The 27,522-nt window shown below is 53.4% G+C and overlaps 14 protein-coding genes across 14 annotated transcripts; 7 read left to right on the forward strand and 7 right to left on the reverse strand.

The window, feature by feature from the left end:
- Positions 1-4: 4 nt before the first annotated feature.
- gfa1 (glutamine--fructose-6-phosphate transaminase (isomerizing) GFA1) lies at positions 5-2,407 on the forward strand (the record flags this gene model as incomplete). The annotated part of the gene is made up of 6 exons (XM_001216025.1): positions 5-9; positions 65-135; positions 229-460; positions 520-1,913; positions 1,969-2,130; positions 2,187-2,407. The coding sequence occupies 6 exons, from the start codon at positions 5-7 to the stop codon at positions 2,405-2,407; spliced, it is 2,085 nt and encodes a 694-aa protein (XP_001216025.1).
- A 1,308-nt stretch (positions 2,408-3,715) lies between these two features.
- Positions 3,716-4,846, reverse strand: ATEG_07405 (proteasome core particle subunit alpha 7; the record flags this gene model as incomplete). Its single annotated transcript, XM_001216026.1, has 4 exons — positions 3,716-4,423; positions 4,498-4,656; positions 4,708-4,773; positions 4,844-4,846. The coding sequence occupies 4 exons, from the start codon at positions 4,844-4,846 to the stop codon at positions 3,716-3,718; spliced, it is 936 nt and encodes a 311-aa protein (XP_001216026.1).
- A 791-nt stretch (positions 4,847-5,637) lies between these two features.
- Positions 5,638-6,318, forward strand: ATEG_07406 (uncharacterized protein; the record flags this gene model as incomplete). The annotated part of the gene is made up of 1 exon (XM_001216027.1): positions 5,638-6,318. The coding sequence occupies one exon, from the start codon at positions 5,638-5,640 to the stop codon at positions 6,316-6,318; it is 681 nt and encodes a 226-aa protein (XP_001216027.1).
- A 311-nt stretch (positions 6,319-6,629) lies between these two features.
- On the reverse strand, positions 6,630-7,140 carry ATEG_07407 (mating alpha-pheromone PpgA; the record flags this gene model as incomplete). The annotated part of the gene is made up of 3 exons (XM_001216028.1): positions 6,630-6,683; positions 6,719-6,746; positions 6,812-7,140. 3 exons carry the CDS (start codon positions 7,138-7,140, stop codon positions 6,630-6,632), a joined length of 411 nt encoding a protein of 136 aa, XP_001216028.1.
- Positions 7,141-7,983: 843 nt separating this feature from the next.
- On the forward strand, positions 7,984-9,529 carry ATEG_07408 (isocitrate dehydrogenase (NAD(+)) IDH1; the record flags this gene model as incomplete). The annotated part of the gene is made up of 5 exons (XM_001216029.1): positions 7,984-8,016; positions 8,225-8,282; positions 8,348-8,422; positions 8,488-9,391; positions 9,442-9,529. The coding sequence occupies 5 exons, from the start codon at positions 7,984-7,986 to the stop codon at positions 9,527-9,529; spliced, it is 1,158 nt and encodes a 385-aa protein (XP_001216029.1).
- A 520-nt stretch (positions 9,530-10,049) lies between these two features.
- On the reverse strand, positions 10,050-10,936 carry ATEG_07409 (18S rRNA methyltransferase BUD23; the record flags this gene model as incomplete). Its single annotated transcript, XM_001216030.1, has 2 exons — positions 10,050-10,866; positions 10,914-10,936. The coding sequence occupies 2 exons, from the start codon at positions 10,934-10,936 to the stop codon at positions 10,050-10,052; spliced, it is 840 nt and encodes a 279-aa protein (XP_001216030.1).
- Positions 10,937-11,320: 384 nt separating this feature from the next.
- ATEG_07410 (uncharacterized protein) lies at positions 11,321-12,083 on the forward strand (the record flags this gene model as incomplete). Its single annotated transcript, XM_001216031.1, has 2 exons — positions 11,321-11,390; positions 11,443-12,083. 2 exons carry the CDS (start codon positions 11,321-11,323, stop codon positions 12,081-12,083), a joined length of 711 nt encoding a protein of 236 aa, XP_001216031.1.
- A 492-nt stretch (positions 12,084-12,575) lies between these two features.
- ATEG_07411 (GTPase-activating protein BEM3) lies at positions 12,576-16,912 on the reverse strand (the record flags this gene model as incomplete). The annotated part of the gene is made up of 3 exons (XM_001216032.1): positions 12,576-12,580; positions 12,639-13,217; positions 13,267-16,912. 3 exons carry the CDS (start codon positions 16,910-16,912, stop codon positions 12,576-12,578), a joined length of 4,230 nt encoding a protein of 1,409 aa, XP_001216032.1.
- Positions 16,913-17,901: 989 nt separating this feature from the next.
- ATEG_07412 (mitochondrial distribution and morphology protein) lies at positions 17,902-20,191 on the reverse strand (the record flags this gene model as incomplete). Its single annotated transcript, XM_001216033.1, has 3 exons — positions 17,902-18,033; positions 18,089-19,314; positions 19,363-20,191. The coding sequence occupies 3 exons, from the start codon at positions 20,189-20,191 to the stop codon at positions 17,902-17,904; spliced, it is 2,187 nt and encodes a 728-aa protein (XP_001216033.1).
- Positions 20,192-20,795: 604 nt separating this feature from the next.
- ATEG_07413 (uncharacterized protein) lies at positions 20,796-21,463 on the forward strand (the record flags this gene model as incomplete). Its single annotated transcript, XM_001216034.1, has 2 exons — positions 20,796-21,350; positions 21,434-21,463. The coding sequence occupies 2 exons, from the start codon at positions 20,796-20,798 to the stop codon at positions 21,461-21,463; spliced, it is 585 nt and encodes a 194-aa protein (XP_001216034.1).
- A 209-nt stretch (positions 21,464-21,672) lies between these two features.
- On the reverse strand, positions 21,673-22,515 carry prs3 (proteasome core particle subunit beta 6; the record flags this gene model as incomplete). Its single annotated transcript, XM_001216035.1, has 2 exons — positions 21,673-22,360; positions 22,418-22,515. 2 exons carry the CDS (start codon positions 22,513-22,515, stop codon positions 21,673-21,675), a joined length of 786 nt encoding a protein of 261 aa, XP_001216035.1.
- A 424-nt stretch (positions 22,516-22,939) lies between these two features.
- On the forward strand, positions 22,940-23,740 carry ATEG_07415 (HCNGP domain-containing protein; the record flags this gene model as incomplete). The annotated part of the gene is made up of 3 exons (XM_001216036.1): positions 22,940-23,005; positions 23,076-23,106; positions 23,169-23,740. The coding sequence occupies 3 exons, from the start codon at positions 22,940-22,942 to the stop codon at positions 23,738-23,740; spliced, it is 669 nt and encodes a 222-aa protein (XP_001216036.1).
- A 516-nt stretch (positions 23,741-24,256) lies between these two features.
- On the forward strand, positions 24,257-25,156 carry pre4 (proteasome core particle subunit beta 7; the record flags this gene model as incomplete). The annotated part of the gene is made up of 3 exons (XM_001216037.1): positions 24,257-24,286; positions 24,343-24,490; positions 24,552-25,156. 3 exons carry the CDS (start codon positions 24,257-24,259, stop codon positions 25,154-25,156), a joined length of 783 nt encoding a protein of 260 aa, XP_001216037.1.
- Positions 25,157-25,329: 173 nt separating this feature from the next.
- On the reverse strand, positions 25,330-26,366 carry ATEG_07417 (fumarylacetoacetate hydrolase family protein; the record flags this gene model as incomplete). The annotated part of the gene is made up of 3 exons (XM_001216038.1): positions 25,330-25,462; positions 25,522-26,267; positions 26,352-26,366. 3 exons carry the CDS (start codon positions 26,364-26,366, stop codon positions 25,330-25,332), a joined length of 894 nt encoding a protein of 297 aa, XP_001216038.1.
- Between the last annotated feature and the right edge of the window lie 1,156 nt (positions 26,367-27,522).

Consider the following 27,522-nt stretch of genomic DNA (forward strand, 5'->3'; position numbering starts at 1 on the left):
AACAATGTGGTATGTGTGGATAAAATCTGTCGGCTGAAGATGGTGGGGCTGACTTGTCGGAAAGTGGCATTTTCGGTTACATCAACTACCTCGTTGAGAGGGACCGCAAGTTCATCCTTGATACCCTGCTTAACGGTCAGTTTTATCCTTGGTCACCAACCGAATTGCTCTTGTAGCCTCGCTGCTACACCATCCTCCCCTCTCTTGTACTGACTGGGCATGCCACAGGTCTCTCGAGACTCGAGTACCGTGGCTATGACTCTGCGGGTCTTGCCGTGGATGGTGACAAGAAGAACGAAGTCTGCGCCTTCAAGGAAGTCGGAAAGGTCGCCAAGCTGAAGGAGCTCATCGAGGAATCCAAGCCCGACTTGACCAAGACTTTCGAGTCTCATGCCGGTATCTCCCACACCCGTTGGGCTACCCACGGAACTCCCTCTCGCCAGAACTGCCACCCTCACAGGTATGTATCATCCCGTAATCTGCCCCCGCGGGGCTTTTACTGACCCAGTGTCCATACAGATCTGACCCCAACTGGGAATTCTCCGTGGTCCACAATGGTATCATCACCAACTACAAGGAGCTGAAGGCTTTGTTGGAGAGCAAGGGTTTCCGCTTCGAGACCGAGACCGACACGGAGTGCATTGCCAAGCTCACGAAATACCTGTACGACCAGCAGCCCGATATTGATTTCACTGTCCTGGCCAAGGCCGTTGTGAAGGAGCTCGAGGGTGCCTTCGGTCTCCTGATCAAGTCCGTCCACTACCCTCATGAGGTGATTGCCGCCCGGAAGGGTTCTCCCCTCGTCATTGGTGTGAGGACCTCCAAGAAGATGAAGGTGGACTTCGTCGACGTGGAGTACTCTGAGGATGGTGCTCTTCCCGCTGAGCAGGCCTCTCAGAATGTGGCGATCAAGAAGTCCGCCGCTGGATTGCTGGCGCCTCCGGACAAGTCCCTCCTTCACCGCTCGCAGTCGCGGGCCTTCCTCTCCGATGATGGTGTTCCCCAGCCGGCCGAGTTCTTCTTGTCGTCCGACCCGTCCGCCATCGTGGAGCACACCAAGAAGGTCCTCTACCTGGAAGATGATGACATTGCCCACGTGCACGAGGGCCAGCTGAACATCCACCGCTTGACCAAGGACGATGGTACCTCCAACGTCCGTGCCATCCAGACCATTGAGCTGGAACTGCAGGAGATCATGAAGGGCAAGTTCGATCACTTCATGCAGAAGGAGATCTTCGAGCAGCCCGAGTCCGTTGTGAACACGATGAGAGGTCGTTTGGATGTCGCCAACAAGCAGGTTACGCTTGGTGGTCTTCGCCAGTACATCTCGACCATCCGCCGCTGCAGAAGAATCATTTTCGTTGCCTGCGGTACTAGTTATCACTCGTGTATGGCAGTCCGTGGAGTGTTTGAAGAGCTCACCGAGATCCCCATTTCCGTGGAGTTGGCCTCGGATTTCCTGGACAGACAAGCTCCGGTGTTCCGTGATGATACCTGTGTCTTCGTCTCCCAGTCTGGTGAAACCGCCGATTCTCTGATGGCCCTGCGCTACTGTCTGGAGCGGGGAGCCTTGACCGTTGGTATTGTCAACGTTGTCGGCTCCTCTATCTCTATGATGACCCACTGTGGTGTGCACATCAACGCCGGTCCCGAAATCGGTGTTGCCTCCACCAAGGCCTACACCTCTCAATTCGTCGCCATGGTCATGTTCGCTCTGTCCCTCAGCGAGGATCGGGCCTCGAAGCAGAAGAGACGGGAAGAGATTATGGAGGGTCTTTCCAAGATCTCCGACCAGTTCCGCGAGATCCTGAAGCTCAACGACCCCATTAAGCAAATGTGCGCCAAGTTCTTCAAGGACCAGAAGAGTCTGCTTCTGCTGGGCAGAGGTGGCCAGTTCCCTACTGCGTTGGAGGGTAAGTTCATCACTACTCGATCATTTGAAGACGAGTTGTCTAACATGGATTACAGGTGCCCTTAAGATCAAGGAGATTTCCTACCTGCATTGCGAGGCTGTCATGTCTGGTGAACTGAAGCATGGTGTCCTCGCCCTTGTGGACGAGAACCTGCCCATCATCATGATCCTGACCAGAGATAACATCTTCTCCAAGTCCCTTAACGCCTACCAGCAAGGTGAGTCGAGCCAAAGTCATTACGTTACCAGAAGCGGGAGACTAATGCGTCTGCAGTTATTGCTCGTGGCGGCCGTCCTATTGTCATCTGCAACAACGATGACCCCGAATTCTCCTCCGCGCAGACGGAAAAGATCGAAGTGCCCAAGACTGTCGACTGCCTCCAGGGTCTGCTCAACGTCATTCCCCTGCAGTTGATCGCTTACTGGCTTGCCGTGGGTGAAGGTCTCAACGTGGACTTCCCCCGCAACCTTGCCAAGTCTGTGACTGTCGAGTAAATTAGCACTATGGGTACATTGGGATTCGGCGGTCGATCGTGCAGGCCATGTTTTACAGCGTTTTAGTGTAATTGTGTTTAATGTCTCACAGTCTTCTTGCTTATGCACAATCGGCATGACATACGAATATCAAGTATCGTGGGTGTTTTTGTAAACAGTCCCGGTATGATGGTCAGTAGGGAAGATAGACCTGTAGTCGGCACTAGACCTAAAGGAGGTTACGCGGACCTCCGTCGGCGGCAGCTTGTTACCCCACAATAGTCATCCGCCACTTCGTCGGATGCGGTACTTGCAAGCTTCAACATATCATCTACCTCCAGCATCATCTACATCTTTCTACATTTCCAGAATAATGGCTTCTCTAAAGGGACCGGGAGCGGCCGAAACCTTTGATGGTGAGCCTTTTCGCATCCCTGTACTGGCACCATCCGTCACTTGCTTACCACCCCGCTCTTGCAGGCACTGGACTGCGCATTGCCATTGTCCATGCGAGATGGAACATGGGCATCATTGGTCCCCTTCTGGAGGGCGCTAAGAAGACTCTCCTCGCATCGGGCGTGACAGAGGACAACATCACGGTTCACACCGTTCCCGGCAGCTACGAACTGCCCTTTGCCGTTCAGCGGTGAGCCCTTCTTTGAGCATTCTTCCACTCAATATAGCGCGCATCCATCTCCTGCTTCATGTCTCTGACATTGTCTTTTACTGGATCAGGATCTACTCGGCCTCGCAAATCCAAGCCGCCAAGGCCTCGTCCGCCGGCGATGGCATCAGCGCCACGGACCTGCTGTCCTCGTCCACGGCCGACCTCAAATCGCAGTCCGCCACCGCAGGCGTGACTAGACCGTACGACGCGATCATCGCCATGGGCGTCTTGATCAAGGGCGAAACGATGCATTTCGAGTACATCGCCGACGCTGTCACCCACGGGCTCATGCGTGTGCAGCTCGAGTCCGGCGTGCCGGTCATCTTTGGCGTGCTGACGGTGTTGACCGAGGAACAGGGCCTGGAGCGCGCGGGCCTCGGCAAGAAGGGCATGCACAATCACGGCGAGGACTGGGGAAATGCGGCCGTGGAGCTTGGTTCGAAGCGGAGGGAGTGGGCGGAGGGTAGACTTGCGTAGGCACGGACCCTACCTGGCGATAACTAGGGAAACGAGAGGGGGAAAGAAAACCCTAATATTGGATTACTTGTTTCTCTGCGTGGTTCAGGTGGAATACATTTAGATGTTACGGGTCGGACATGAATTTTTACCCATATTTGAAGAAAACGAAATTATGTTGCTCATCCCTGGTTCCGTGGTCGTGTCTATTCCTCCATGCGCTCGCCCTCGGCCTTCGGTCCCTCGTCATCATCCTCGTCGTCACCCTCTAGTGATTTCTTGGCGGCCTTTTCGGCCTCCTCCAGCAGTTCTTTGGGTACCTCCTCGTGCCGGCCCTTGGTCGGACCGTCTAACGAACTGATCCAGGACATCTCCAGCTCGAATTCCTTGTCTTTGCTGTCCTCGTGGGCGACGTAGATAATGCGGGCCGCCTCCTTGACGCCTTCAGTCAGACTCAAGGAACCAGACGCAAGATCTAATTTCTCCAGCTCCGCCTTCGCCGCTTGTCTTCCCTTTCCGGTGGCAGCACCATAGTATCCCTGGAAACCGTAAGCATGTGCCCAAACACGCGAAGGAACGTCACCTACCCAGTACAGCCCGCTGGGCTCGATCATGTATAGACCAGGCCCTCCCGACTTTGCTCCCTCAACCTTACCACCCGCACCAGACGTCGGGCCCGACCCGACCTGGCCGTCGACAGCGAGCTCGGCTTCTGAGTCCCAGCCTCCAATAATCGCAGTGATACCGAAGGGTCGAACGCTCGAATAAAGGGTGTAGGCCTGCACGTAGCTGCCGAGGCGATTCGAGAGCGCAGAAACGGGGATCGGGCTCTTGTACACACCGCGCCACGACGACGCCTCGTCGCGGGCTCGGGAAACGAAGTGGCGGCCGTCGGGGACAAGACCGGACGAGACCTTTACATCGCCATCAATTAGTACATGCAGTTCATTCTGACGATGGGATGGTCTGAAGGAGGAAGGGGGCTTACAATGCCAACATGGCGATCAACGGTGGCGATCCGCTTGTTTGCGCCAGGTTTCAGCAGCTTGCTCGTGATGATCTTCTCGACGGCCAGCACCACACCGTCCTTGCATCGGATGCCGATGGCTGTGCCTCCGTTCTCGACGGCTTTGACGGCGTATTCCACCTACCCGGATAGTCAGCAACTGTCTGCCGACACGAGGCAATGGCATCTTACCTGGAAGTTCCGCCCGTCCGGCGAAAAGACCGAGTTGGACAGATCGTATCCGGTTCCGATGGATGTCTTGCGGTGGTGTTAGCTTGCGGTGCGTCGGGGGAGCATGGGGTAGCCGCGTTTGGGGGGAGAGACACACCATGATTGCAGGTTATGGTATTGTCCCGATCCCAGGTCGATAGTAGAGGAAGTGATAGACGGGTAGGTGACGATTGAGGAGATAGGGACGAAGATGGGCTGGGAGGGTGGTTGTTGTGAGGAAGAGAGCTGGGAGCTTCCAGGGCTTACCTAAGATGCGGACGCCGACCTCATCTGCGTCACGGGTTCTGCCTATCAGTCATGTGACCGACTCTGCATTACTGGGAATACGGAGTATACTCCTTAGGTACTCAACACTCAGTCTATCCTGCGATAGTATGACAACGAGGGAGTTCCTGGAGACATCTCTGATCCGTTGTTGCTGAAGTATGCTGTATATTCTGCCTTCGCACATAGATACAGAACTCCGGAGATGATTGCCTCTCACATCTCCAAGAGCAAAGAACAACTGGGAGCTAAAGTGGTGAAGTTGCAACACCAGTTGGTCGCTTGCAGTGCCCAACCGCCGACAGTTTGGGCATCGAAGTGGTCATTCGCTTTCTGATTAAAAGGCAGCCTGTCCCTCTTGATTATTCTGATAATGATTTCTGATATAAATCCTTATCATCTCACCTTCACAAGTACCTTTCGTCATCTACTATTAACTGCTTGAGGTCTGGATCTAATTTATAGTTCGCCTGTCTCGTGGTATGTCCTGTCATCATACACAGTCCTAAATACAATGCAAAGTTTCACTGCAGATTCCCTCCACTGGCGTAGATTCTTCCCTTCTACCTAAGACGCTTTCTGACCACAGGTCATCCAGCCGACCGACCAAAAAGAATCAGACCAGACATGCAGGAGGACCTAGCGACGCTGTTTGCGCGGCAAATGCACATGGGGACGCAGGCGCCCCCAGCCGCCCCTCCGACAGTGACGTACAGCATATCCCAGCACTACCACCATTCCGCCCACATACCCCGCAAGACCGCCCTGGAAGTCTCCCCGCCGAGCGCCCAGCCCTCCGCCCACGAGATCCTCCAGCGGCACAACATCAGCCCCGCGTCGCTGTCCCCAAGCCAACTGCAGCTGTTCGAGAATGCCGGCCCAGAGCAACAGTCCCGCCTGCTGCAGGTGTGGCAGATCTGTGCAGCGCCCGCGTCCAACCCGTCCATGACTGGGACATTGTCGGCGCCTGTAGGAGAGACTGACGTCGATATGTCGATGTCTGGGGTGATGCACACAGACAACAGCAGTGACGATGCCCAGCAGTATGCGGAGCCGTACATGATCCATGGGTACGAGATGCTTGCGCCGGGGGCACAGGACCCGTCGGTGGGAAAGGTCTCGCCGTTCATGAGTGAGCCGACGACCGGGTTCCCGTACAAGCCGGCGCACGACCCTGTCTACCAGTTCCAGAGTCAGCGGTGGTGGGAGCGTACTCAGCCTGCGCTGGCTGGGCAGCAGTGTGGGATTATTGATGAGATGGATAGTGCGCCAGGATGCGGGTTTATGCGGCCGGGTCGGGTTGGGTAGAGGTTAGCGTTGTTCATCGAGTATAGTTGGATGGTATCTGGAATGTTCGTGATGTCTGATTGGGATCTGTGAAGCATAAACAAGAGGTATGCTTCGCATTGTCTGAGATATAATGCAGTAACGAAGGTAACGATTGGTTATTGGACCGACGGGTGCTGTAGTCTTGAAGTCACTTGGATCAGACGGAAGAGTCTGGTACCTGAACTAAGCCGATTACATACAAATCGACGTGTGATATTCTTGCTCGCCCAAACACCAGATACTACAATAGTTTCCCCCAACGACCTTCACCCTGTCGGATCCCAATCCGTTCAACGAATATCAAAAGACAAGACATAATCGGAATCGCACATAGCAGCATCTTCCTAATGAATGAAAAGAAGTGGGTGTTGTCCGTCACTTTGTCCCCGATTGCAATCTCGACCAGGCTGCACCGGATGATTAGCCCACTGCCACGTTAAGGAAGAAAACGAAGATCAACTTCATACCTTACTCCTCGGCGTGGAGCTCCTCAATGGCCGCCATGGCCTCGGCAAGAGCATCGGCGGAACGCTTGACCTCGTCGACGGCATCGGCCGCACGCTTGACCTTGAGACAGCCCTGGCCCGGCAGCCAGCACCACTTGTGGATGCCGTCGGGCGAGGTGTCGGGCATGGCCTCGGCCAGCGCCTCAGCATGGCGCTTGACCTCGCCGGTGACATCGGCGGCCCGCTTGAGCATGTAGCAGCCCTGGCCGGGGAGCCAGCACCACTTGTGCATCTTGGCGGCCTGCACGGAGCTGGTGGCCGCCAGGGTGGCAAGAACCAGGGTAATGAGCTTCATAATTGAGGTGGGGGATAGGTTTGGCTTTGGTTTGAAGGCTGTCTGTAGAGAAGATGGACAGAGGTAGCCTGAAGGACTCGTTGAAGATCGTCGTCGCCATTATATAGTTCTCCACGGGGTACCAAGCCCAGTAGAGCGACTGAAGGCATATTGAAGATGGACCGGGGATTATTCAGGTTCCGAAGAGGAAATAATGCGGAGAGGGAAATGAACTAGACATGGAGGCTTCAATTTAGTCCCAATCAGGGTGATTTCTGACAGGGGTGACAGCATATTGAAATTGGAGATAAATCGAAGTGTTGGAGGATGTGAATAGGCTGGTTCAGGGACCATGGATATATACTCCGGATTCAGGACTCAATAAAGGCAGATGAAAGAACGTGGGGTGAATAGAACAAAGAACTATTGATAGCTGGAAGCGTGAGTGATCGCCTGCTGATTGATAGATAACGTTGGTAACGTGATCTATACAACTCTTTCCAGTGTAAAATGCAGTACAGCCTAGTAGACTATAAAGCGTGGAAGTATATCAACTATCTCTGTAGAATAGGACTACATGAGTACTGGTATGTAGATGCAGATGTAGATGATGTAGAAGACAAAGATATGGGGGCACGTGGAGATAAGATCGGCCCGTGTGCAGCAACAGAACGCACCAGTTGGCATGCCGAGAGCATCCGCCGTTTTTTCCGGCGTCTCGTGTTAGGCTGTCTGTCTCCCGTCCCCGTCTCTCCCTAACTAACTCTCCTCCTACTCTTCTCCTCCTGTTCTCTCCTCCCCCATCCCTGCTCATCTTTCTCTCCGTCGTCTGGCCCTCTCTCTCGGTCCAATTCTCCTCTCAAAATGTTCTCCCTGCGGACCGCGCAGCCTGCGCAAGTAAGCCTCCCCCTCCTTGTCACGATTTCTTTCATTTCCTCTTTTTTTTTCGTCTCCTTGGCGGTCGTGCTGCATCCTTCCGCCCGACCGCACCAAATTCTTCCCTTCTTTGTCCACCCCCCGTCTGTCCACTCGATACGATCGCCCTACCTTTTTATCCTTCAATTGGCTTATCCTGCTCTTTCAATGCTAATTTTTAACCCGCTAGTCTTTCCTCCGTCGCGCTGCGGCCACTCCCCTCGCCCGCGCTTCGGTCCCTGCTAGATGTGCGCCGTCCCTTCCGCAACATGCAAGATCGCCCTCAGACCTTTATTAACTTGGAGAACTATAGCTTTCGCTTCCGTTCAGTCCGACATCTTCAAGCCCACCAAGTATGGCGGCAAATACACCGTGACCCTCATCCCAGGTATCTATCCCTCGGCAAATCCGCCCGATCCGACCTGCATACTGATGTCTACTTCCTTCGTCAAGGTGACGGAATTGGTGCCGAAGTCGCCGAGTCAGTCAAGACCATCTTCAAGGCCGACAATGTCCCGATCGAGTGGGAGCAGGTCGATGTCAGCGGTGTCGACACCGGTAACAAGCATTCGGAGGAGCTGTTCAAGGAGTCCATCGCCTCCCTCCGTCGCAACAAGCTCGGTCTGAAGGGTATCCTCTTCACCCCCGTCGAGCGCTCCGGTCACCAGTCCTTCAACGTCGCTCTCCGTCAGGAACTCGATATCTTCGCCTCCATTGTTCTCATCAAGAACATCCCCGGATACGAGACCCGCCACAAGGACGTCGACCTCTGCATCATCCGTGAGAACACCGAGGGAGAGTACTCCGGTCTGGAGCACCAGTCCGTGCAGGGAGTCGTCGAGTCCCTCAAGATCATCACCCGCGCCAAGTCGGAGCGCATTGCCAAGTTTGCATTTGGCTTCGCCCTGGCCAACAACAGAAAGAAGGTTACCTGCATTCACAAGGCCAATATCATGAAGCTGGCCGACGGTCTCTTCCGCAGCACCTTCCACAAGGTTGCCGAGAACTATCCCACTCTGGAAGTGAACGATATGATTGTCGACAACGCCTCCATGCAGGCTGTCTCTCGCCCCCAGCAGTTCGATGTCATGGTCATGCCTAACCTGTACGGTGGCATCCTGTCCAACATCGGCTCTGCCCTCGTTGGTGGTCCCGGTGTTGTGCCTGGCTGCAACATGGGTCGCGATGTCGCTGTGTTCGAGCCTGGCTGCCGTCACGTTGGTCTGGATATCAAGGGCAAGGACCAGGCCAACCCCAGTGCCATGATCCTCTCCGGCTCTATGCTTCTCCGTCACCTCGGTCTGGATGACCACGCGAACCGCATCTCGAAGGCTGTCTACGACGTTATTGGTGAAGGGTGAGTAGTTTATCATTCCGAATGTAGAGCCAGAACTGACAGACGTCTAGCAAAACGCGGACTCGCGACATGGGTGGCGTGGCCACCACTCACGAGTTCACCAGAGCCGTCCTCGACAAGATGGAGGCTGCTCTGTAAATTCTCCAGCGACCATTCTTAAATACCACTATCATGATGACGAGAGCTTAGGGAGCTAGCAAGATCTTTTGTTGATGGACCGCGTTGCCATTTGTATGTTTCTGATGCACCATCTTAAACCTATCAGTCACCAAGGTCTACAATGGAAGGCCAGGCAAGTCTGTGGGTAGAGACGTGTAAAATTATATACTATTGCTTGGAAATAGAAATGTATCTATATTGCCTTGAACGCGCCTGATATTTTATTGTCCGTTACGTCATACAACATGAATGGCAGTCCGACGACGAATTGCGCCGAGCGGTAGCTGCGTTGTGGAGTGAGGTCTGACATCGTAGTCGTGGGGGTATAAGCATCACTCCATGGGGTGCAAGCAAAGAGACCAAAACCGGACGAGAGCCCTCTCGCTTGGCTGGTTCCAACACGGCAGTCAGAACAACGGGTGTAGGGAGGGTGCATGATGACAGTCGTCCGGGGCGTCTTCTGAGAGGATATTCAATATGAAACGTCGCTCCAAACGGCTTAAAAAGCAACCCGCCGCTTTCTGCCGGTGTACTTGGAGTTTGCTTTGACCACCTTGCCCTTCTTGGCCATCTGTTCCTTTTTCCGCATGATCCACGCCTTGTCGCCTTTTCGGGCCGACGCGGCCTTGCCCTGGGCCATGGCTTTCCTCCGGGCATCCAGCACATCCACATCATCCATACCCTGCACCACGCCGGTGATATCACCCTGCAGACCGCCGCCGCCCACCGTGAGGACGAGATAGAGCTTGCTGTTCTTCGTGCCGGGGTCATCCTCAAGGATACCCGCACCGAAGCCGGCGCGCATCGCCGCCCCGCTGATCATACTCCGCTGCGCATCATTCTTGGGATAGAACTGGCACACCGCGCGACCGCCCCGCTTGAGGCTCGCATACAGCCCCTCGAAAAACCGTCGCAGCCGGCCCTCGGGGCTGACGTCGCTCGTCTCCGCGTTGCAGAGCCACTGGATCGCGCTGATGCTGATGGCGGCGTCGAACGTGCCGGGCCGGAACGGCACGCCCTGCCCGATGTCCGCGAGGAACAGATCGCCGTCCACGCCGCGCTGCAGCGCCACGTCCAGCATGCTCGGCGAGATGTCCATCCCGAACCACACGTGCGGCCCGCCCTGCTCGGGCGGTACTTGCGACAGGATCTCGCCCGACAGGCCGGAGCCGCAGCCAATGTCTAGGATGAGAGAGGGCGATTTGAGGTCGAGGAGGTCGAGGGCTCGGTTCGTCATGTCCGACTGGATGTTGCGGATTCGCGAGGAGGTGGTGTATTTGCGCGATTCGCTGTCATCGTAGAAGAGGTCCGGGGGGCTGTTGTTGTTAGGGTTTGTTTCGTCCAACGGGCGCAGGGAACTTACAGGACATCTTCGGGGCGCGACATGGTTGCGGTTGGTATATGAGTGCAGAAGTAAAGAATGAGGGTATGGAGATGAAGTGTATGTATACACCGCTCAGCCAGAGTCGATGATTTTTTTGCCGGGATTAAACTATGAGATGCGGGGCGGTGGGCCCTCGTGCCTGAGGCGTAAACTCCGGAAGCGACAGCTCACCCAAAACAGTTCCCGAATACAGCCAGCTACTAATGTCCTCTGCAATCACTTGTCGGATACCTCGCTGCTTGACACCCGTGTTTTGACCGGACCCAGCTTCCCTACCACCGTTCTATCCCCGGGTGAAGATATCTCAATTGCCGAGGAACCTCCATATCCGCCACTACTCGCTACACCATCATACCTACTACCACGGCCTCAGCGCAGCTCCCACCATGTGGATACTACCCTTACTGGGCTATCTAGGTGTGATAGTCGGATTCTCCTTCCTCACCCTTGCCATAGGTACGCCCATCCCCAAACCCGTGCGAACAGACCCATACTAAACCGTCCCCAGCATCGGGCCTCTACTACCTCTCCGAGCTCGTAGAAGAACACACCGTGCTCGCCCGCCGCCTGCTCACCCGCCTCATCTACGGCATAATCAGCATCCAGATCCTCCTCTGCCTAATTGACCGCTTCCCGCTGTCCCTCTCGCTGCTCAGCATAATCTCGCACCTCGTCTACGCCAGCAACCTGCGGCGCTTCCCGATTGTCAAACTCTCCGATCCGCTCTTCATCCTCTCCTGCGTGCTGGTCGGCCTGAACCACTGGCTCTGGTTCCGGCACTTCTCGCGGCCGCTGCCGCTGGCGCCGCGCGGCGGCGGCAGCTGGCGGCAGCCGTACGCCGTCAGCGTCGAGGACATGCCGACCTTCACGGAGGTGGCGTCGTATTTTGGGCTGTGTGTGTGGCTTGTGCCGTTTGCGTTGTTTGTGAGTCTGAGTGCGGGCGATAATGTGCTGCCTACGATGGGGTCGGAGTATGCGACGGGCGAGCGGGTGTCCAGCGCGGGACTGGGGCCCGCGGGACTGGCGTCGGATGGGAAGATGAAGAACAAGGGCATGGCGAAAGCGTTGGTGGATGGGGTAAGGGAGTTTGTGAGGGAGAATGGGGAGCTGATGGGGTTTTGGAGGGGTGAACGCTCGAAACGGTTCTAAGTGATGTATATGAATCTTATCTTCTTTCTGTGATGTATGTATTATGTTTCAATCATTCTTACGTTGTCGATATCAGCGACCCGTGTACGCCTTTCCTAACTTATTAGTAGTTGTTATGTGGGCCAGAATGATTTGCTCTGCAGGCACTAATGAAAGACGTATCAAGTTATGTATCTCCTAATCTGCATGACATGATCTGATATGAAACAGTGGTATTCGCGGAAAACACTAACAAAGCAAAAGATGAAGGAAAAAGAGAGAAAAAGGAGACATGGCCAGCATTATAAAACAGACGATAATTTCAACATCGGATTACCATTAACATTAGACTCCTGGTGTTGTGGCTGATATAGCCATCTTTGTAGTCGTCATTGCGTGTTCGTTCAAATCATAATGGATGTTGATCATGAAGGAGCCGTGGATATAGAGCAAATGACTGAAATAGCTGAGGAGGTACAGAAGGGCTCCGAGGGACGAGTCGCACTCCATATTTTAATCTAGAATGTCTAATCAGGAAAACAGGGAAAACGTCAATACCGGCGGGAGAGCACTTACCATGACCGCCAGACAGAGTGCCGGGTGGCGTCTGATTCATATCCATAAATAGGAGCGAGCTTTCCCTTCTCTTTGCCTTCGCCGAGCGTGAGTCTGGATTCGGCATCAACATCCCCGAGTCTTGGGCATAGCGATCCATAGACTGCTCATAGCTAGGCTGCATCGGGATAAAGCCCGTATCGTGACGAGTAGGGATTTCATCGCGGGGGTCACCGTTCCGGCGGAAGGTACTGTCTGCAGGCGTGGGTATGTCCGAGAACATTTGGTGACGAGGCGAACGGATATCCTCTGGGGACATAGACTGAGGGACCACCAGCTCCACATTGGGATTGGAGTATGGCGAATGCTCGAAAATGCTCTCAAACTCTGTGAGGAACAAGGAGAAAACCGGAGCTGGGATGTTCAACGTGGGCGCAAAAACGATGCCAACATTTCGGACGGTCATTTTGTTGACATCGGAATTGCTAACAATGATGATCAAGAATTGCACCAACGCCCGCAGCAAGGCCAAGTTCGTCTTGGGGAGCCTATGAACAAGAGCATTGAATGCGACGATCTTCTTTTCCTTTTCAGTGAGTTCTATATTGAAAATTAGTATTAATAAAGAACTTCCCGGGAATGTACTCACCCAGAACACGCAGGAATTCAATATGGAGTTCACGAGTGAGAACGCTCGTCGGCAACTCTCGAAGGTACTGCTTGAAAAGAGATGCAACGGCATGCACGTCGTAGTATTGTTCGTCGGAAAGGAAGTCCACATCGCCTTCAGTATTGAAACGTTCCTTCAAAGCTTTGACGACGACGTTCGACCCACTCAAGCGGAATATACCTTCTTCTGATTCGGCACCCTTCGCCTTCAAGTATTCTATACAGCGATAAACCACAGCCGGAAGCTCAGTATCAACACCGATGCCTTGTGGCGGACAGAATTGTACTGCTTCTGCCAAGGGAATGCCAAAAACTGGCCTGACAAAGTCTCTTCTTTCCCCAAAGGTGCTCTGGGACGGAGTCATAGGTGTGTCATTGCTCGCTTGAAGCTGCGACGCAAGATCATAAGACGACCGTGTACGGAAACCCCAGATGCTGCGTTTCTTCTCCTTTGTGCTAGTAGCTGCTTTGTTGCCCCAGGCGCCCGCATCCTGGATTACTGCGCCGTTGGTGGGGCCGGATATGACCTTGGACGAGAGCTGTCCCTGGTCCCCTTGCATGGCATCGGAAGCATCAAAAAAGGTGCCCGAAGGCATCACTGGGGACTTCGGCCCTTGTTGGTCAGGAGATGGACCAAACACTGGAGGCTCTGCAGGAACAGCGTCATCGAAACTGAATCCTTGTACTGTGCCCGGGCCATCCGGGCTTGGGTTCTCAGTTGCCTTGCCGCCATTCTTGCTTCCGTTGGCGGACCCCTTGGACTTGGGGTTCGTCGCAGAATATGGCTTTGCGGAAGGCTGCTGCTGGCCTCTCATGGAAGATCCACTACCCTGCCCTTCATTCTCTGACTGACCCTCGACATACTCCAACAGAGCTTCGACCCATGCGTCTCTTTCTTCGTCACTCTCAGCGCATAGTACGTGGCGAACAAGAGCAGATGAGTCCTTCTTCTTAGGCTCCAAGATGAGGAAAGCATGGCGATATTGGTTTTCGGAGTCATCTTCAGAACGCGACGGCGAATCATTAGTGGCTTGGGACTGTTTCCCGATCTGAGCGTTGTAGATCTTGATAGTTCCAAGGTGGGCACCACCAGGTGACTCGAAATACTTCAACTCAGGACCGTGCAATACGAAGTAACGGGCCTTCCAACCCCCGAAATTCTTCCCTCGTTTTGTCAGGTAGCCTTCCTTCCTGGGCTTCCCATCAGGACCACGCAACATTTCAATGGTACTATGATTGTTGCCCTTCAGCAAACTCGTCTCATCGTCCCGGGCTTCAATGGCGTCAGATGTCAGAAATTGACAGATGACCAAAGCTGCCCTCTCGTCCATGGGCGTGTCAAGAAGAGATTCAAAATAGGCGTTGAGGGCCGCGCGCCTGGCATCGATCTTTGCTGGTGAATGACCGCTGAATATGGACCGGTCCGGAAGTTTCATGTGGGCAACAGAAAACTGTCTCAGCTGCTGATCAAGTTGTGGGAGAGCGGCGATGACTTTCTCCACACGCCAAAGCTCCTTGTTATCGGACCGCGAAAAGACACTCAGCGTAAAGACGGGCTCCTCTTCTAACGGTCGAGACGCATTGTAGCTGTTTCTAGAAGGACGTAACCGTGAGGAAGACACCTTCACTTGAATCAAAGGTAGCGCATTGGGAGGTAGAAGGAGGGTGGGGTATTCATCCGATACCAATCCTTGATAGATGGCGAACCCCGGGGACTGGGGACTATCGACCTTGACGGCTGCATCGATAGAAGGTATGGGGCGTATGGCAGCATCGATGGCGCCAGGCTGCTGAGAACTCGCACCCGCATAAGTGTTGGGGTAAGTTCCAACACGGGGCGTGAGCGCCAATCCCGCAAGGTTATTCCCTGAAGATGTTGGCATGGAGGACAAACTCTGCGGAATGTCTCGGGGCATCCGGGGTAGTGGGGAGCCTATAGGACGGTCTTCTGGGCGTGGGCTGAGAGGTAGTCCAGGGCTCTTCGGTGCTTTTGAAATCGACTGGCCGTTCATAGATGGGCCCTGCGGCACCCGAGGGCTCATCGAGGATGCCAGAAACTCTGCTTGTGGGCCCGAATTGCTTGGGCCATAAGCATTGGCACCAACATTGCCGGGAATATTCAGTAACGGGAGGCCCTCGTTGCCCTGTTCTTTTGCCAGTGCGGATTCCCGCTCCCGATCATCGTCGTCCCGCGTTTTCCGTCGCCCGCGCGGTAGTTCATCCACCTCCAAAATGTCCTCGTACTCGGATTCCGAATCGTCATCAATGGCCTTTTCGACAGCCCTTCGCTCTCTTGGTTCTAGGTTCAGTGGTGCAGGAGGTGCTTTCCGAATAGGATGCGGGATGCCTTCCTGTCGGTTTTCACCTGTGATGCGGTCACCCGTAGGGGAGCTGGAGCTGGCCAGCGAAGTTGGACTTGCCGTAGAAAGTTCTTGACGTGAATACGCCAACGATTGGGCGGCCTGCGGGTCGACGCGCTGGTTGGGTTCATTCTCGACCAGAATAGAACGCTCCTTGTCAGGATTACTAGCCCAGTCGGCTTCGGTGGGATTTTGCAGGCTCACGACATTGGACGAAGGTGCATTATGCGGCTGCCGTTGACTTGTCGATCCTTGACTGTTAGCTGTGCTACTGACACTGGCAGAAGCACCGTGCTGCGCATGCTCCTGCATTGGTGGTAACGGAGGCACTGCGTTCTGCAGATCTTTAGCCTTTTTCTTATACCGCTCCTTTTCCTTCAGGGCCCGCTCTAGATCTTTATTCAGGCCGAGGATCAGGGTCCGCTGCTTATCCACCAGCCTCCACAGCTGGGTATTCTGGGAGGCAGCATGATGTTTTTCCTTCAAGAGATGTATGATTACCGCCTCCGGAGACCCAGCCGTGGCGACCAGGTTATCGATATCCGCCTGGGTGACGGCACTGGCGTCGAACGACGATTTATGCGACTGCGACGCCGAAGAGAGGGAGGATATGGCAGAATCAATGGACGATGTGCGGGGCATCGTGCGCTGCCCCGGGCGTTCCCTCGACATTTGCTGGGACGAATGACCGGGCGAGACGGGGGATGAAGTTGCTGATTGATTCGAATCGGTTGTGCAAGGAGTCTGGCGCGACACGTTGTCAAGCGATCGTTCGGTCATGTCTCTATCATTCTGATTCGGGGCAGCAAAAGGTCTCGGGCCCGTCGTTGTGCTTGTCGAGCTTGGGGTGATACTGGACGGAGGGGCCGGGAACGCCGCATGAGCTACCCGGCTGATGGTAGGACGACTCTGGGGCGTGGACGGATACGCCAACGATCTCGGCGACTGCGGACTCTGTGAAGAGCTCGATTCGGCACGAGAGGAAGGGTGAGGCTGCGAGTTTGTATGCAGGGGGAAGGGGATCGGGTTGCGGGGAGACGCGCTGCTGCGGCTGTAAGACAAGGACTGCCCGTCGGATCTGGCTGGCAGATAATCACGGGGGGTGGGATCAGGCGCCGTCCGTGACGATTGAGCCGAGGTTGGATATCGAGATGAAGGGGGAAACGGAGAGACAGGGCCGGATGAGAGTTGGTTGGCGAAGTTGTAGTTGTTGTTGTTGTAGTGGTGATGATGGTCGGTACCCTGTCGCCGAAGCTGCTGCGACATGGCTTGATTAGGTAGGAGTTTGGCACCAAAGCACCCCCAGGGGAGGTGCTGAACCCCAAACGACGAGTCGACGCTAGACCCGGACGGTTCACGAGTTGGCGCCGGGCACCTATAGGACAGGGAGGAGGATATTAATATACACGCAATTAAATGAAGGATGCCGAGAACGTCGAAGTACCGATGTCATATGTGACACTCCGTAGATATATGGGGCGATTCTTTTTGCTTTCTTGTCCGGGGCCCGACTAGTGCATATAGTTCAATAATCCAAAGAAGAATGTATGTACCGCAGCAAATTTTGATAGGGAAAAAATTGCAAGAATGACAGGAAGCAGGTAATAATTTCAAGAAGGAAAAGTGGGGAGAAACAAGGAAAAGGGGGAGGGGAGCAACGGCCAAACAGGGCAGACGACTAGTTGGTTAGTTAGCTGATGGTCTCTAACTAACTACTAACGACCTTAAGCTGCGATGATCCGAATCTGCAACCGTCAGCTATAATGAAGATCCTAAGACGAAGAAGGGATGGCTCGGGGAAATCACCATTCACCATGGTTCCTCCCTTGAGTCTACTCCGTAAAGGTGGGACCGTCAGTCGAACCGTGTGTTGTCGGAGAGGAAAAAAAAGTACCTCCACTCGCTGCATGAATCCTCCGAGCCATCGCTTGGCGGGTCGGTTATCTATGTACTCCCGTACAGAGTACAGCCCTGATGATAATATATAGGTAGTATAATATAGACAGGAGAGGACAAGTACAATCTAGGTGATTTCCGAATCATCTAGGAATAGTCGGGCTTGTTCGAGAGAAGGAGGGAGGGTCGTAAACTAACTATATACCTATACAATGATACTCGTGAAAGAACCTCTATTGTCGCTGAATTGCAAACACCCGTGAACCCCACAACGCCAATTTCCCTTTCAGTTAAGAAGAATCATCCCACGAGGCAACCCAACACAACGCCACAGCAATCTTACAGGCTAAAACTACAACTCACGCAATATTGCCCGCCATCCCCATGAAGATGGCCTGCGCAGCAAGCTGAAGGGACCAGAAGCCGACCTTTTTGAACCGACGTTTGCGGGCTTGCTCGTCCACGACATCCCGTGCAAAGGCATCGTATACCTGAATACGGGGTTAGAAGAGGAGTCACCAAATCCAGAGGGACAGGTCAACTTACCGCTGCCGAGAGATCGTCCATCAGCCCGCTGTCAAAAGTGGTCCAGCTTCCGTCAAAGTCTCCAACGCGCTTGACGAGGCGGCAATTGACCGGAATGAATGTTCGGCGGGAATTGATATATGCAACAATGGGCCGAATCAGCGCATTATTTATGTACGAAAGGTCTCGTGTGAACAGTGGCACAACTGCTCGCACGTTGTTCATCTGTAGTCGAAGATCGGTGACCAAGAAACGTCGATCTTCGTCGCCGACAGTAGCCTCATGAGACCCTGCCGGATGCTCGGACGTCGACTCGTGATAACGATTGGAAGTGACGGTCGCTTCGAGGCGGTCATACAGATCAGCCATAACTTTCGTCAGACTTTCGTCGTTTTCCGCCGGAAACATGATGTCAGCCACAATGTCGACGGTTCCCTCGTGGATCCAGGAAAAGGGACCCTGTACACCACGGTTCAGATGGTCGATGTTGAGACCATCAATCCGTATCCGGCTATGCTTCTTCCACGGACTTGGCTTCCCATCCTCTTCAAGCCCACCGTCGAGCTGTGCACCGGTGAAGCTATGCGTCTGCCGAGGATGAATCGTGAACAAGGAGTTATCAAACGACCCAGACATCATATTGGCAGACATGAAGTCATACAACAACCATTGCTTTCGCAGCTGGGGAAGGTCGCAGGAGAATATGCTGACAGAGAACGGCCGGAAGTTGTCCGGTTGGTAGACAGTCACCAGAACGTCGTGCATTTTGAAGGAGTCAATTTCAAAGTCTCCAGGGTGATGCTCATGCCGGTAGGACTTCGGATCCAGATCATCATCCGACCAGTGGACGTATCGACGGTCAACTACTCCGCGGATTCCTTTCACTTCCACGTCCCGAAGCGGTCCTTTTCCGTTGATCCATTTTGTAAAAGACAAAGTAACGTTGACCGTTTCGATTGATACGTCGAACTGGGTGTAGTTTGTATCCTCATCCTCGGCAATGATGCGTTGTTCGGATATCTCAGGGCTCGGCTGCCCGTGCAATGCGGCGGCGGCGGCTACAGCAGCGGCAGTCTTGGATGAACCTTTACTGACGTGACCGGTGCCCTGGCCCGGTCGCCGAGAAACAAATACGTTTTTGAAGGTGATAACACCGTCTTTCCACTTGGGAACAATAGCCGATTCAAAGACAACCTGTACCCCGGATGATCTTGTCAGGTAGTTACCGACCCATCCAGCCAGGGTTTCTGCAAGCTTAGCAGTGCGCAGTAATCACGAGACGAAACCAGACGTACCTTGAGCAAAAACAGTGTTAATGGCGATGATCAGCAGCGAAAAGAACGTCGTGGTTCCCAACACCACCCAGACGACATGGCCCAACAGTACCCATGAAAAGAGGGCGCTTATCTCGTCAAAGTTGAAGGGACGAACGCTTCGAATGGAAAACCACTTGAACCGCACTTTCAGCCGTGACCAGAACCCGCTAGCCGCAGCGAGTAACTCTTCTTTGCTCGGACGGTGTAGGTGAGGCATGTGAGGCAAACGGTCCATTAGGTGGCGATTCGATCCTCCAACACGGTATTGCTCGTGTGTGTTTTGTTTCAGATCCGAGTAGGTGGCTTCATTTTCAACCCTTTTTCCCTCGGTCGATTTTTGTGCCTCGTTTGAGGCGCGTCTATCGTTTTCGCTTTTTATAGAATCCTTTGATATCTCGTTATTTGGGTGGTAATCTTTATGGCTCGTGCTCGTATGGAAGCGCCGCTGGAACGCGTTGCGCGGAATTCCAGGGAAAAGATATCTGTCGAACGCATAGCTCCTGTGCGTGAGGATTTTCTCTGGCGAAATAGCACAGGTGGTGCCAGTTTCTACCGCAGCTGAGTTTGGAGAGGCTCCGATGACGATAAAACCGCCGGAAGCAAAGCGTCGGGTGATTTGTGTTCTCCGCGTGGGTTGAGAAGAGAATTTTCGGGCATTTTGCTTGAAAAGAAAATCATGAACGAAACTTCCGGAACTGATATGCTCGCTGAAGGGGTGGACGCGACTCGTCTTGATGCCCCGTCCGAAGAAGGGATTTGCTGCTTCCCAAAGATTGGTGTACAGTCTGCGTCCAAAATTGCCAGCCATGGTTGTCGTCACATGCTGTCTAATATTGCGGGAGAGAAGTCAAGGTCGGCTGGAAAATAGCCCAAATCCCATCTGGTATCAAGATCGGAGACAGGCAGCAGAGGGATGTAAGGGAGTGGTGAGATATTAGGGCGAACGACGAAGAGGTCGGAGCGTTTCCTGGTTCTTGAGCAAATTTCCATGAAATCATCCCGCTGATTAGAGTGAGCTGTTTGTCTTGTTTGCAACAAAAATTTAGGATTTCACACTTTGGGCAATCCTCTTCCCGCACATCGTCCACCATCAAAATCGTCGCATCTCCGAAGAATTCTCTCACGGGGAAATCTCGCACCCCGTTCCTCTGACATTATCCGTCGATCAGAGGCTTCTCGCCATATATTCCAGGAAAAATGCCGGCCCCTACGGCGCTCAAGGATCAGGTGGTGTCTGAACCGCCAGTTGCCCCTCCCTCAGCAGGTTCGGTTGGGCGTATTCTAGCTTTGATATCCAGAACGTTAACTAAAACCTCATAGATCAAGATGATGAGATTTTAATCGATGCCCAGCCGTCAGCCGAGGCAAATACCCAAATTCCCCTCGTCACGGAATCGGCTCAGGATTCCGACATGCGCATTGATGAGGAAGGTCGGCCGGTTTTCACGCCCGCGAAGGACACCAACCGCGCATACCGGGTCGAAACCAGAAAAGTTCCAGTCCCGCCTCATAGAATGACTCCTTTGAAAAACACGTGGAGCAAGATATACCCGCCTCTTGTGGAACATCTGAAACTCCAGGTGCGGATGAACATCAAAAACCGAGCAGTCGAGCTGCGCACTTCGAAATTCACCACCGATACGGGCGCGCTGCAGAAAGGCGAAGACTTTGTCAAGGCTTTCACCCTTGGCTTTGACGTTGACGATGCCATCGCTCTCCTTCGACTGGACGACCTCTATATCCGATCGTTTGAAATTCGGGATGTCAAGGCGTCGCTTCACGGAGAGCACCTCAGCCGTGCGATTGGACGTATTGCAGGAAAAGATGGAAAACTGAAGCATTCGATCGAGAATGCCAGCCGGACCCGAATCGTTCTTGCGGACCAGAAGATTCATTTGCTCGGTGGTTATCGGAATATTCTTGCCGCTCAAGAGGCTATTGTGAGCCTTATCCTGGGAAGTCCTCCTGTAAGTGAAACCATACCATACGAACTCCACAAAGACCAACAACTCATTCAAACTAGGGCAAGGTATATGGAAACTTGCGCAAGGTGTCAAGCCGGATGAAGGAACGCTTCTAATCTACACATAAACCTGCCTGTTGATTTTCTTATCTCTTGGTCTCGCTCGGCGTTAATGGTTGTGGTGATGAGCGCTTTGGATATACACACTTGACGTGACGACAAAAGTGTTTTGTGCTAGGTCTTTATGGATGCATGCTACCATACCCAGAGGGAAACATGACGAAAATGAACTTGATTAGATACTCGTAAAACCCGGAAAGCCGACCTTAGTCCTTCTTCAGAGGGGTGTAGATCTCTTCTATCCCATCCCGCGTAATCACCATCATCTGAAGGCCGTCTCCGACCTCAATGTGTCTTTCCACAGCGCTCGTGAACGCATCCCGCACCAGCCGCTCAACCGTCGCCCGCGGCAAGGGCTCAGGCTTCTTGGGCTCGAGAGCATGGCCTTCGCCACTGCCGGGGATGTATTGATTCTTGAAATTGACCTGGTTGTCCAAGAACGGCATGATCAAGCTTGCCGCAGAGCCGGCCGCCCTGCATTGTTCTCTCTCGTATGAGCCCACGGGATCGTAGCTGTACAGAGCACCCTTGCCGTCCTCGTCCAGACCAGCCAGGATGGCGTGCACGTAGTATGGGAAGAACCGCTTCTGGTAAAGGATGGTCGACAACCGCTGGGCGCATGCAGTGACAGACATGGGCTTGCCATGCTGGTACTTGTACATCTTGACCACGGCGTCTAGTCGTTCCTTGAGTGCGTGACCATCCGCCGCGAATCCGACAACCGACAAGAGAATTTGGGCTCCCTCACCAGTCTCATCATCACCACCGATCTTGAAAACCTTCGGGTCGTATCGAGTATTGATGTTATATCCTGCAACAGAGCGAGTGTCACCAGCAAGGATAGCGAAATCGGCACCGGTGATGCCGAGCGTGGAACCGCCGTTGTCCGTGTAGCTGTCATGACAGTTAGAGCGACTCTAGCATGCTAGTTTCACCGATCATCGAACGTACGGATAGAAAGAGTGTTCCTTGTGTGGGGCATTGGTCGGTTGAGAGAAGGAGTATCCGACGGCCTCGCTCTGAGGCTGCTGGCCCATGAAAGACATCATCGTTTGTCGGACAACTTGGTTTGGAGATGGTTCAGAGGGGTATCGGGAAAAGATGGCAGGATGTAGAGTTTCAATTCAAGAAAGAAGGGTGGTCTCTGAAGGGAGGGATGTTGGCTGGGGAGAGAACTGTAGATGTCGGAGCTACCGTTGTCTGCTGAGCTCTGACGCGGGCTGCAGCTGCCTTGCTTATCTAATCCATCCGCCGACTGTCGCGGACCGAACCTCTAGGAAGAATACAGTACATTGTCCAGTATCGACATCTAGCTTATGTTTCCAGTCTCATAATCTGGTTTTTGAGGGTTGTCGCTTGTTCCTTTCCGAACCATTTCCCGGTGGTCCACTTCCATGGTGCGCGGCCTCGAAAGGCATCTTCGAGCCAACTGAATACCACAACTGCATACGAAACGATATCAAGACTACCACAATGTTGGGCCTCGGCGCATATGAAAGCAGTGACGAAGAGCCTGAGCAGCGCCAGGCTTCGCCCAAGGTATGTACTTGAAATCAGCTACTTCCTCATCTCAGGGCTAATAGCTATCTAGAATGATACGAATGTACAGCAACCGGAGCCTGTGACGGCAACAATCCCAGGTAAGCCCTCCGCATCATTGACAAATATCTCTATCTAATGCCCTTCCTAGTATCATCAACAGTTCATGAACCAGAGCCTAAAGATACGCGACCCATCCCAGAGCCTACCGGACCTGTCCTCGGACCATCGCATAACGATCCCCAACCTTCAAAACCAGCCCCAGCCCGGGATTCTTCTCCTTTCTCGACATCTCGCGCGTTAATACAGGATTTGACTCTCCCTCCAGTCCCGAACCTAGACATTCCACCCTCGCCACCGGGCTCGCCCAACCCAGCGGCAAATGCCAAGTTTGCCCACTTCCTATCGCTTAAAAAGCAGAATGTCCACTTCAATGAGAAGCTAGCTAGCTCGTCGTCACTCCGAAATCCCAGCTTGCTGCAGAAGCTCATGGAGCATGCGGAAATTGACGATCAGGCGCAATATTCCACGTCGCTGCCGCTTGAAGTGTGGGATGTTACGAGGCTGCCCACATGGGGATATAAGGAGGAATTATTGAAGGCCCAGAAGGAGCTTCAATATAAAACAGAAGAGCAGAAACTTGCTGGCCAAAGAGATACGATCGATTTTGTGGCCGCTACGCCTGATGCGACTCGGACAGAGTCCAAACCAGTTTCTAAGACGAGGCCAAAATGACGGTCGGAACTCATAATATAATTCGGACAATATCAACGCCCTTCTTGGCGTACCGTCTGTAGCAAGGCGACAATATAGAGTGAGAACTGTATATAGTACGAATGGCTGATGTACAAGCCAGAGCTGCGTGGTTTAGATCCAACTAATTATTGCGCACCATTGGCCGCCTGAGCTTCATCCACGGATGGTTGGTGACAATCAAGAAATATTAACGCGAGTTAATAGTCGACATGTTTCAACTAAAATATAGACAACAGAAAGTGATGCTCGTTTTAACCTGCAATGTGAATGCTCAGCAAAGCTCCAACAAAGCTGGGTTGCTAACGTAACGAGAGCTCCGTCAGCTGTACTGCCTAGAGGTCCCGACCGCCTTAGCTTGCCCAGCCTGCATCATCCATCATCACCATCTCCTACGTCCACCCATTCCGCTGTCCTTTTACCCAACTTTCTACTTTTCTTCCAATACTACCTCAAAGCCCGCCTCATCCTCCAAATCTACCCCCTCTTCTCACCACAATGAACCACTTCCCCGAAGCCTGGGGTCGGGTAAGTCAGCCACGGCATTCGATGAGCCTGTCGTATCTCCTAACCATCTGTTCCAGCCCAGAGATGATGTCTACGGACCCTACAACGCCTCATACCTTCAGACGACTGGCCCAAAAGCCCACACTCAGTCTCCGGCTGTGACGGGAACGTCCGTAATAGCCGTCAAGTTCAACGGCGGAGTCGCGATTGCGGCCGATAACCTGGGTACGTCGTGGACGATCCGCACAGGTGGAAACTGGTCTCTAACGTGAATTCATCGCTGCAGCATCATACGGATCCCTCGCTCGCTTCACCGATGTGAAACGCCTCCGCGTGTTCAGCGACTCGGCCATTGTCGGGTTCAGCGGCGACGTGTCCGACATGCAGTACATCGACCGTCTGCTGCAATCGATTGATATCCGCGAGAACTACTCCTCCCACGGCAACATGCTCAACGCGAAGAACCTCCACACCTACCTGTCGAAGGTGCTATACAAGCGTCGTTCGGAGTTCAACCCGCTCTGGAACCACCTCCTCGTCGTCGGTTTTGACGGCGACAAGAAGCCGTTCTTGAGCTCTGCTGACCTCCTCGGAACCACATATTCCGCTCCCCATCTCGCGACCGGCTTCGGCGCCCACCTGGCCATCCCCATCCTCCGTCGCCTCTTCCCGGAGGAGAGACCCGTCGAGCAAATCACCAAAGAGGAGGCAGTGGCGGCCTTGCGGGAATGCCTGAAGGTTCTCTGGTACAGAGATGCGCGGAGTCTTGACAAGTACTCGTTAGCTATCATAACCGAGGGGGGAATTGAGATGCATGAGGATCAGCGGCTGGAAGCTCAGAGCTGGGCTTTCGCGGAATCCATCAAGGGATATGGGGCTCAGACTGTCTAAGTGTTTGGTTTTGTTGCACGATTTTCCTTAACAGAGAGATACAATTCATGTTTCATAAGAGTCGCTTTATCGATATGACACTTACTAAGATCCGTATCCTCTGGGATCGAACATGAGGAGGTTACTATTTACATGCCATTTCATCGACGGAAATATCTACATGACTCGTTCATCTAGAGCTTCGAGGACGGCTTTTCGAAGACGATCTTGTTCACACATGAGCCTACGCCTTCCAGCGATACCTCGACCTGATCACCATCCTTCAGCCACAGTGCAGGCTTCCGGCCCATTCCCACTCCTTGGGGTCTGCAGACAAAATCAGCACATATCCAGCATTGGGCATAACATACACAGGGTGGACTCACGTTCCGGTAAAGATCAAATCACCAGGCAACAAGGTGGTACCCTGGGATAGGAAGGAGACCGTCTTAGCAACGTTGAAGATCATGTCCTTGGTCGAGGATGATTGCACGGTCTGGCCATTGAGCTTGGTGGATATGTGTAGGGCGTTAGGGTCACGGATCAGTCTCGAGGACACGATGCCCGGGCCCAGGGGAGCCCATCCATCGAAGCCCTTGCCTAGCCCCCATTGACCTCCACCCCTCTTGATTTGCCAATCGCGGTGGGAGACATCATTTCCGACAGCATAGCCAAGCACGTAGTCGAGGGCCTGTCCCTCCGGGACGTTTTTGGCTTCCTTGCCCATCACAATGACCAATTCACATTCATAGTCCAGACCCTCGCCTTCCTGGGCCATAAGCGAGACAGGGATCTCATCAGTTGGACCAGTGATGGCCGTGACGGGCTTGTAGAAAAGGACCGGATACTTGGGGATCGGGAGACTGGATTCTTTGGCATGTTGTTCATAGTTGAGGCCGAGACAGCGGACAGTGCCGATGTCTTTTCTTGCCAAGGGAGCGAGCAGAGTCTTGATCTCAGCCACTTGGTCCGTGACACGATGCTGGCCAAATATATCTCCTTGGATTACATGGGCTCTAGTGGCTCTAGCGATATCGCTAATGCCTGTGGGAAGAATTGCATCTCCATAGTAGACATGACCGTCCTTGGCCAGGAACCGGACGAGACGCTGCACGCGAGACGAAAAGGTAAGCTGAAGCCGGAAAATTTTCAGTATATCAGAGAGTATGCGTCGTGATATATTTGTCTATGACGTGCTTAGGACTCTAGGACTCACAGAGAATGCAGACATGGTTTGGCTGTATATTCGGTCACAATGTCGATTCCAACAGGTACCGAGGGTCGAATATATGCAAAAGGATAAGAATAACGACCCCGAGGAAAGTGAGATATCTATACTACCTTATCACCCCCCTTTCGGCCGGAAAGGAGCTGACGGAGTATCTCCTTCCCCCACACACAGCCCGGGGATGGTCGGAGCCTCGGGGGCTGACTAACCTCGAAAGCCCGAGGAGTATTCGAGCTCCGTCCAAGCTATGATTGTACCTACTAGCTACATGCATCCATACGCCGCTTAGCCTTTCTTCTCTTGGACACCGGAAGCACATTGCTCATGGCTCGATTGTCCGGCCTCCAGCGAGAGGTTCTTTCTCTCTATCGGAAATGCCTGAGGGAAATCCGGAAGAAGCCCGCTGTACGCCCTGACCTTGTATTTGACGATCCCCATGCATTGACTAATCGTATATCGCTTGCAACAGGAGACCAGGGGCAATTTTAAAGCTTACGCTCGGTATGCCTCTTTTCGGCGGTCTGATTGCATCTTCGCCTATCACCGACTGCGGTCTGTTCAAACGCGCTCACACCAGTTAGGACCGAATTCCAAAAACACCTCTCCCTCAGCAAGAAAGACTTCAATGCCATAGAATATTTATTGCGCAAGGGTCATAGGCAACTCGAGATGTATTCATCTCCCGGAATCCGCAATATTCGATAAACACGAAACGATGTCGATTTCCCAGAGACCGCCGGCGCATCCCGGTCTTTCTCCGCTATACGAGGAACAGACAGGGAAGACCGTAGGGACATGCGAGTCCCGCGCTAGGTCAGAAGGCATACCGTCTGCTTGTTTCCGACTCGACACATCCCCATTCCCGCGGGAAATGGAATCAACCAAATATCACGTGACTATATGCACCGAACGGCATGGAAGGTTCGCGCGGGATCCCGTAAGGTCCAAGCGGGTGCTTATCTTATCGCCATCGAACCCTCCAGAGCTCTCGCGCAGCTTCCAGCTGTTACTCGGAGGTCCTGGACAGTCCCAGATGCTTATACATCTCACAACCATGGACATACCAGGGCTTTCTAGAATAGCGTCAGTTGAATATAAAAGTGTGGCAGACCACGAGCTTCCTCTGCATCTGTATTCTCATCAGACAACTCCAATCAAT

The sequence above is a fragment of the Aspergillus terreus genome, genomic scaffold (genome assembly GCF_000149615.1).
Source record: "Aspergillus terreus NIH2624 scaffold_11 genomic scaffold, whole genome shotgun sequence".
Lineage (NCBI taxonomy): Eukaryota > Fungi > Ascomycota > Eurotiomycetes > Eurotiales > Aspergillaceae > Aspergillus > Aspergillus terreus.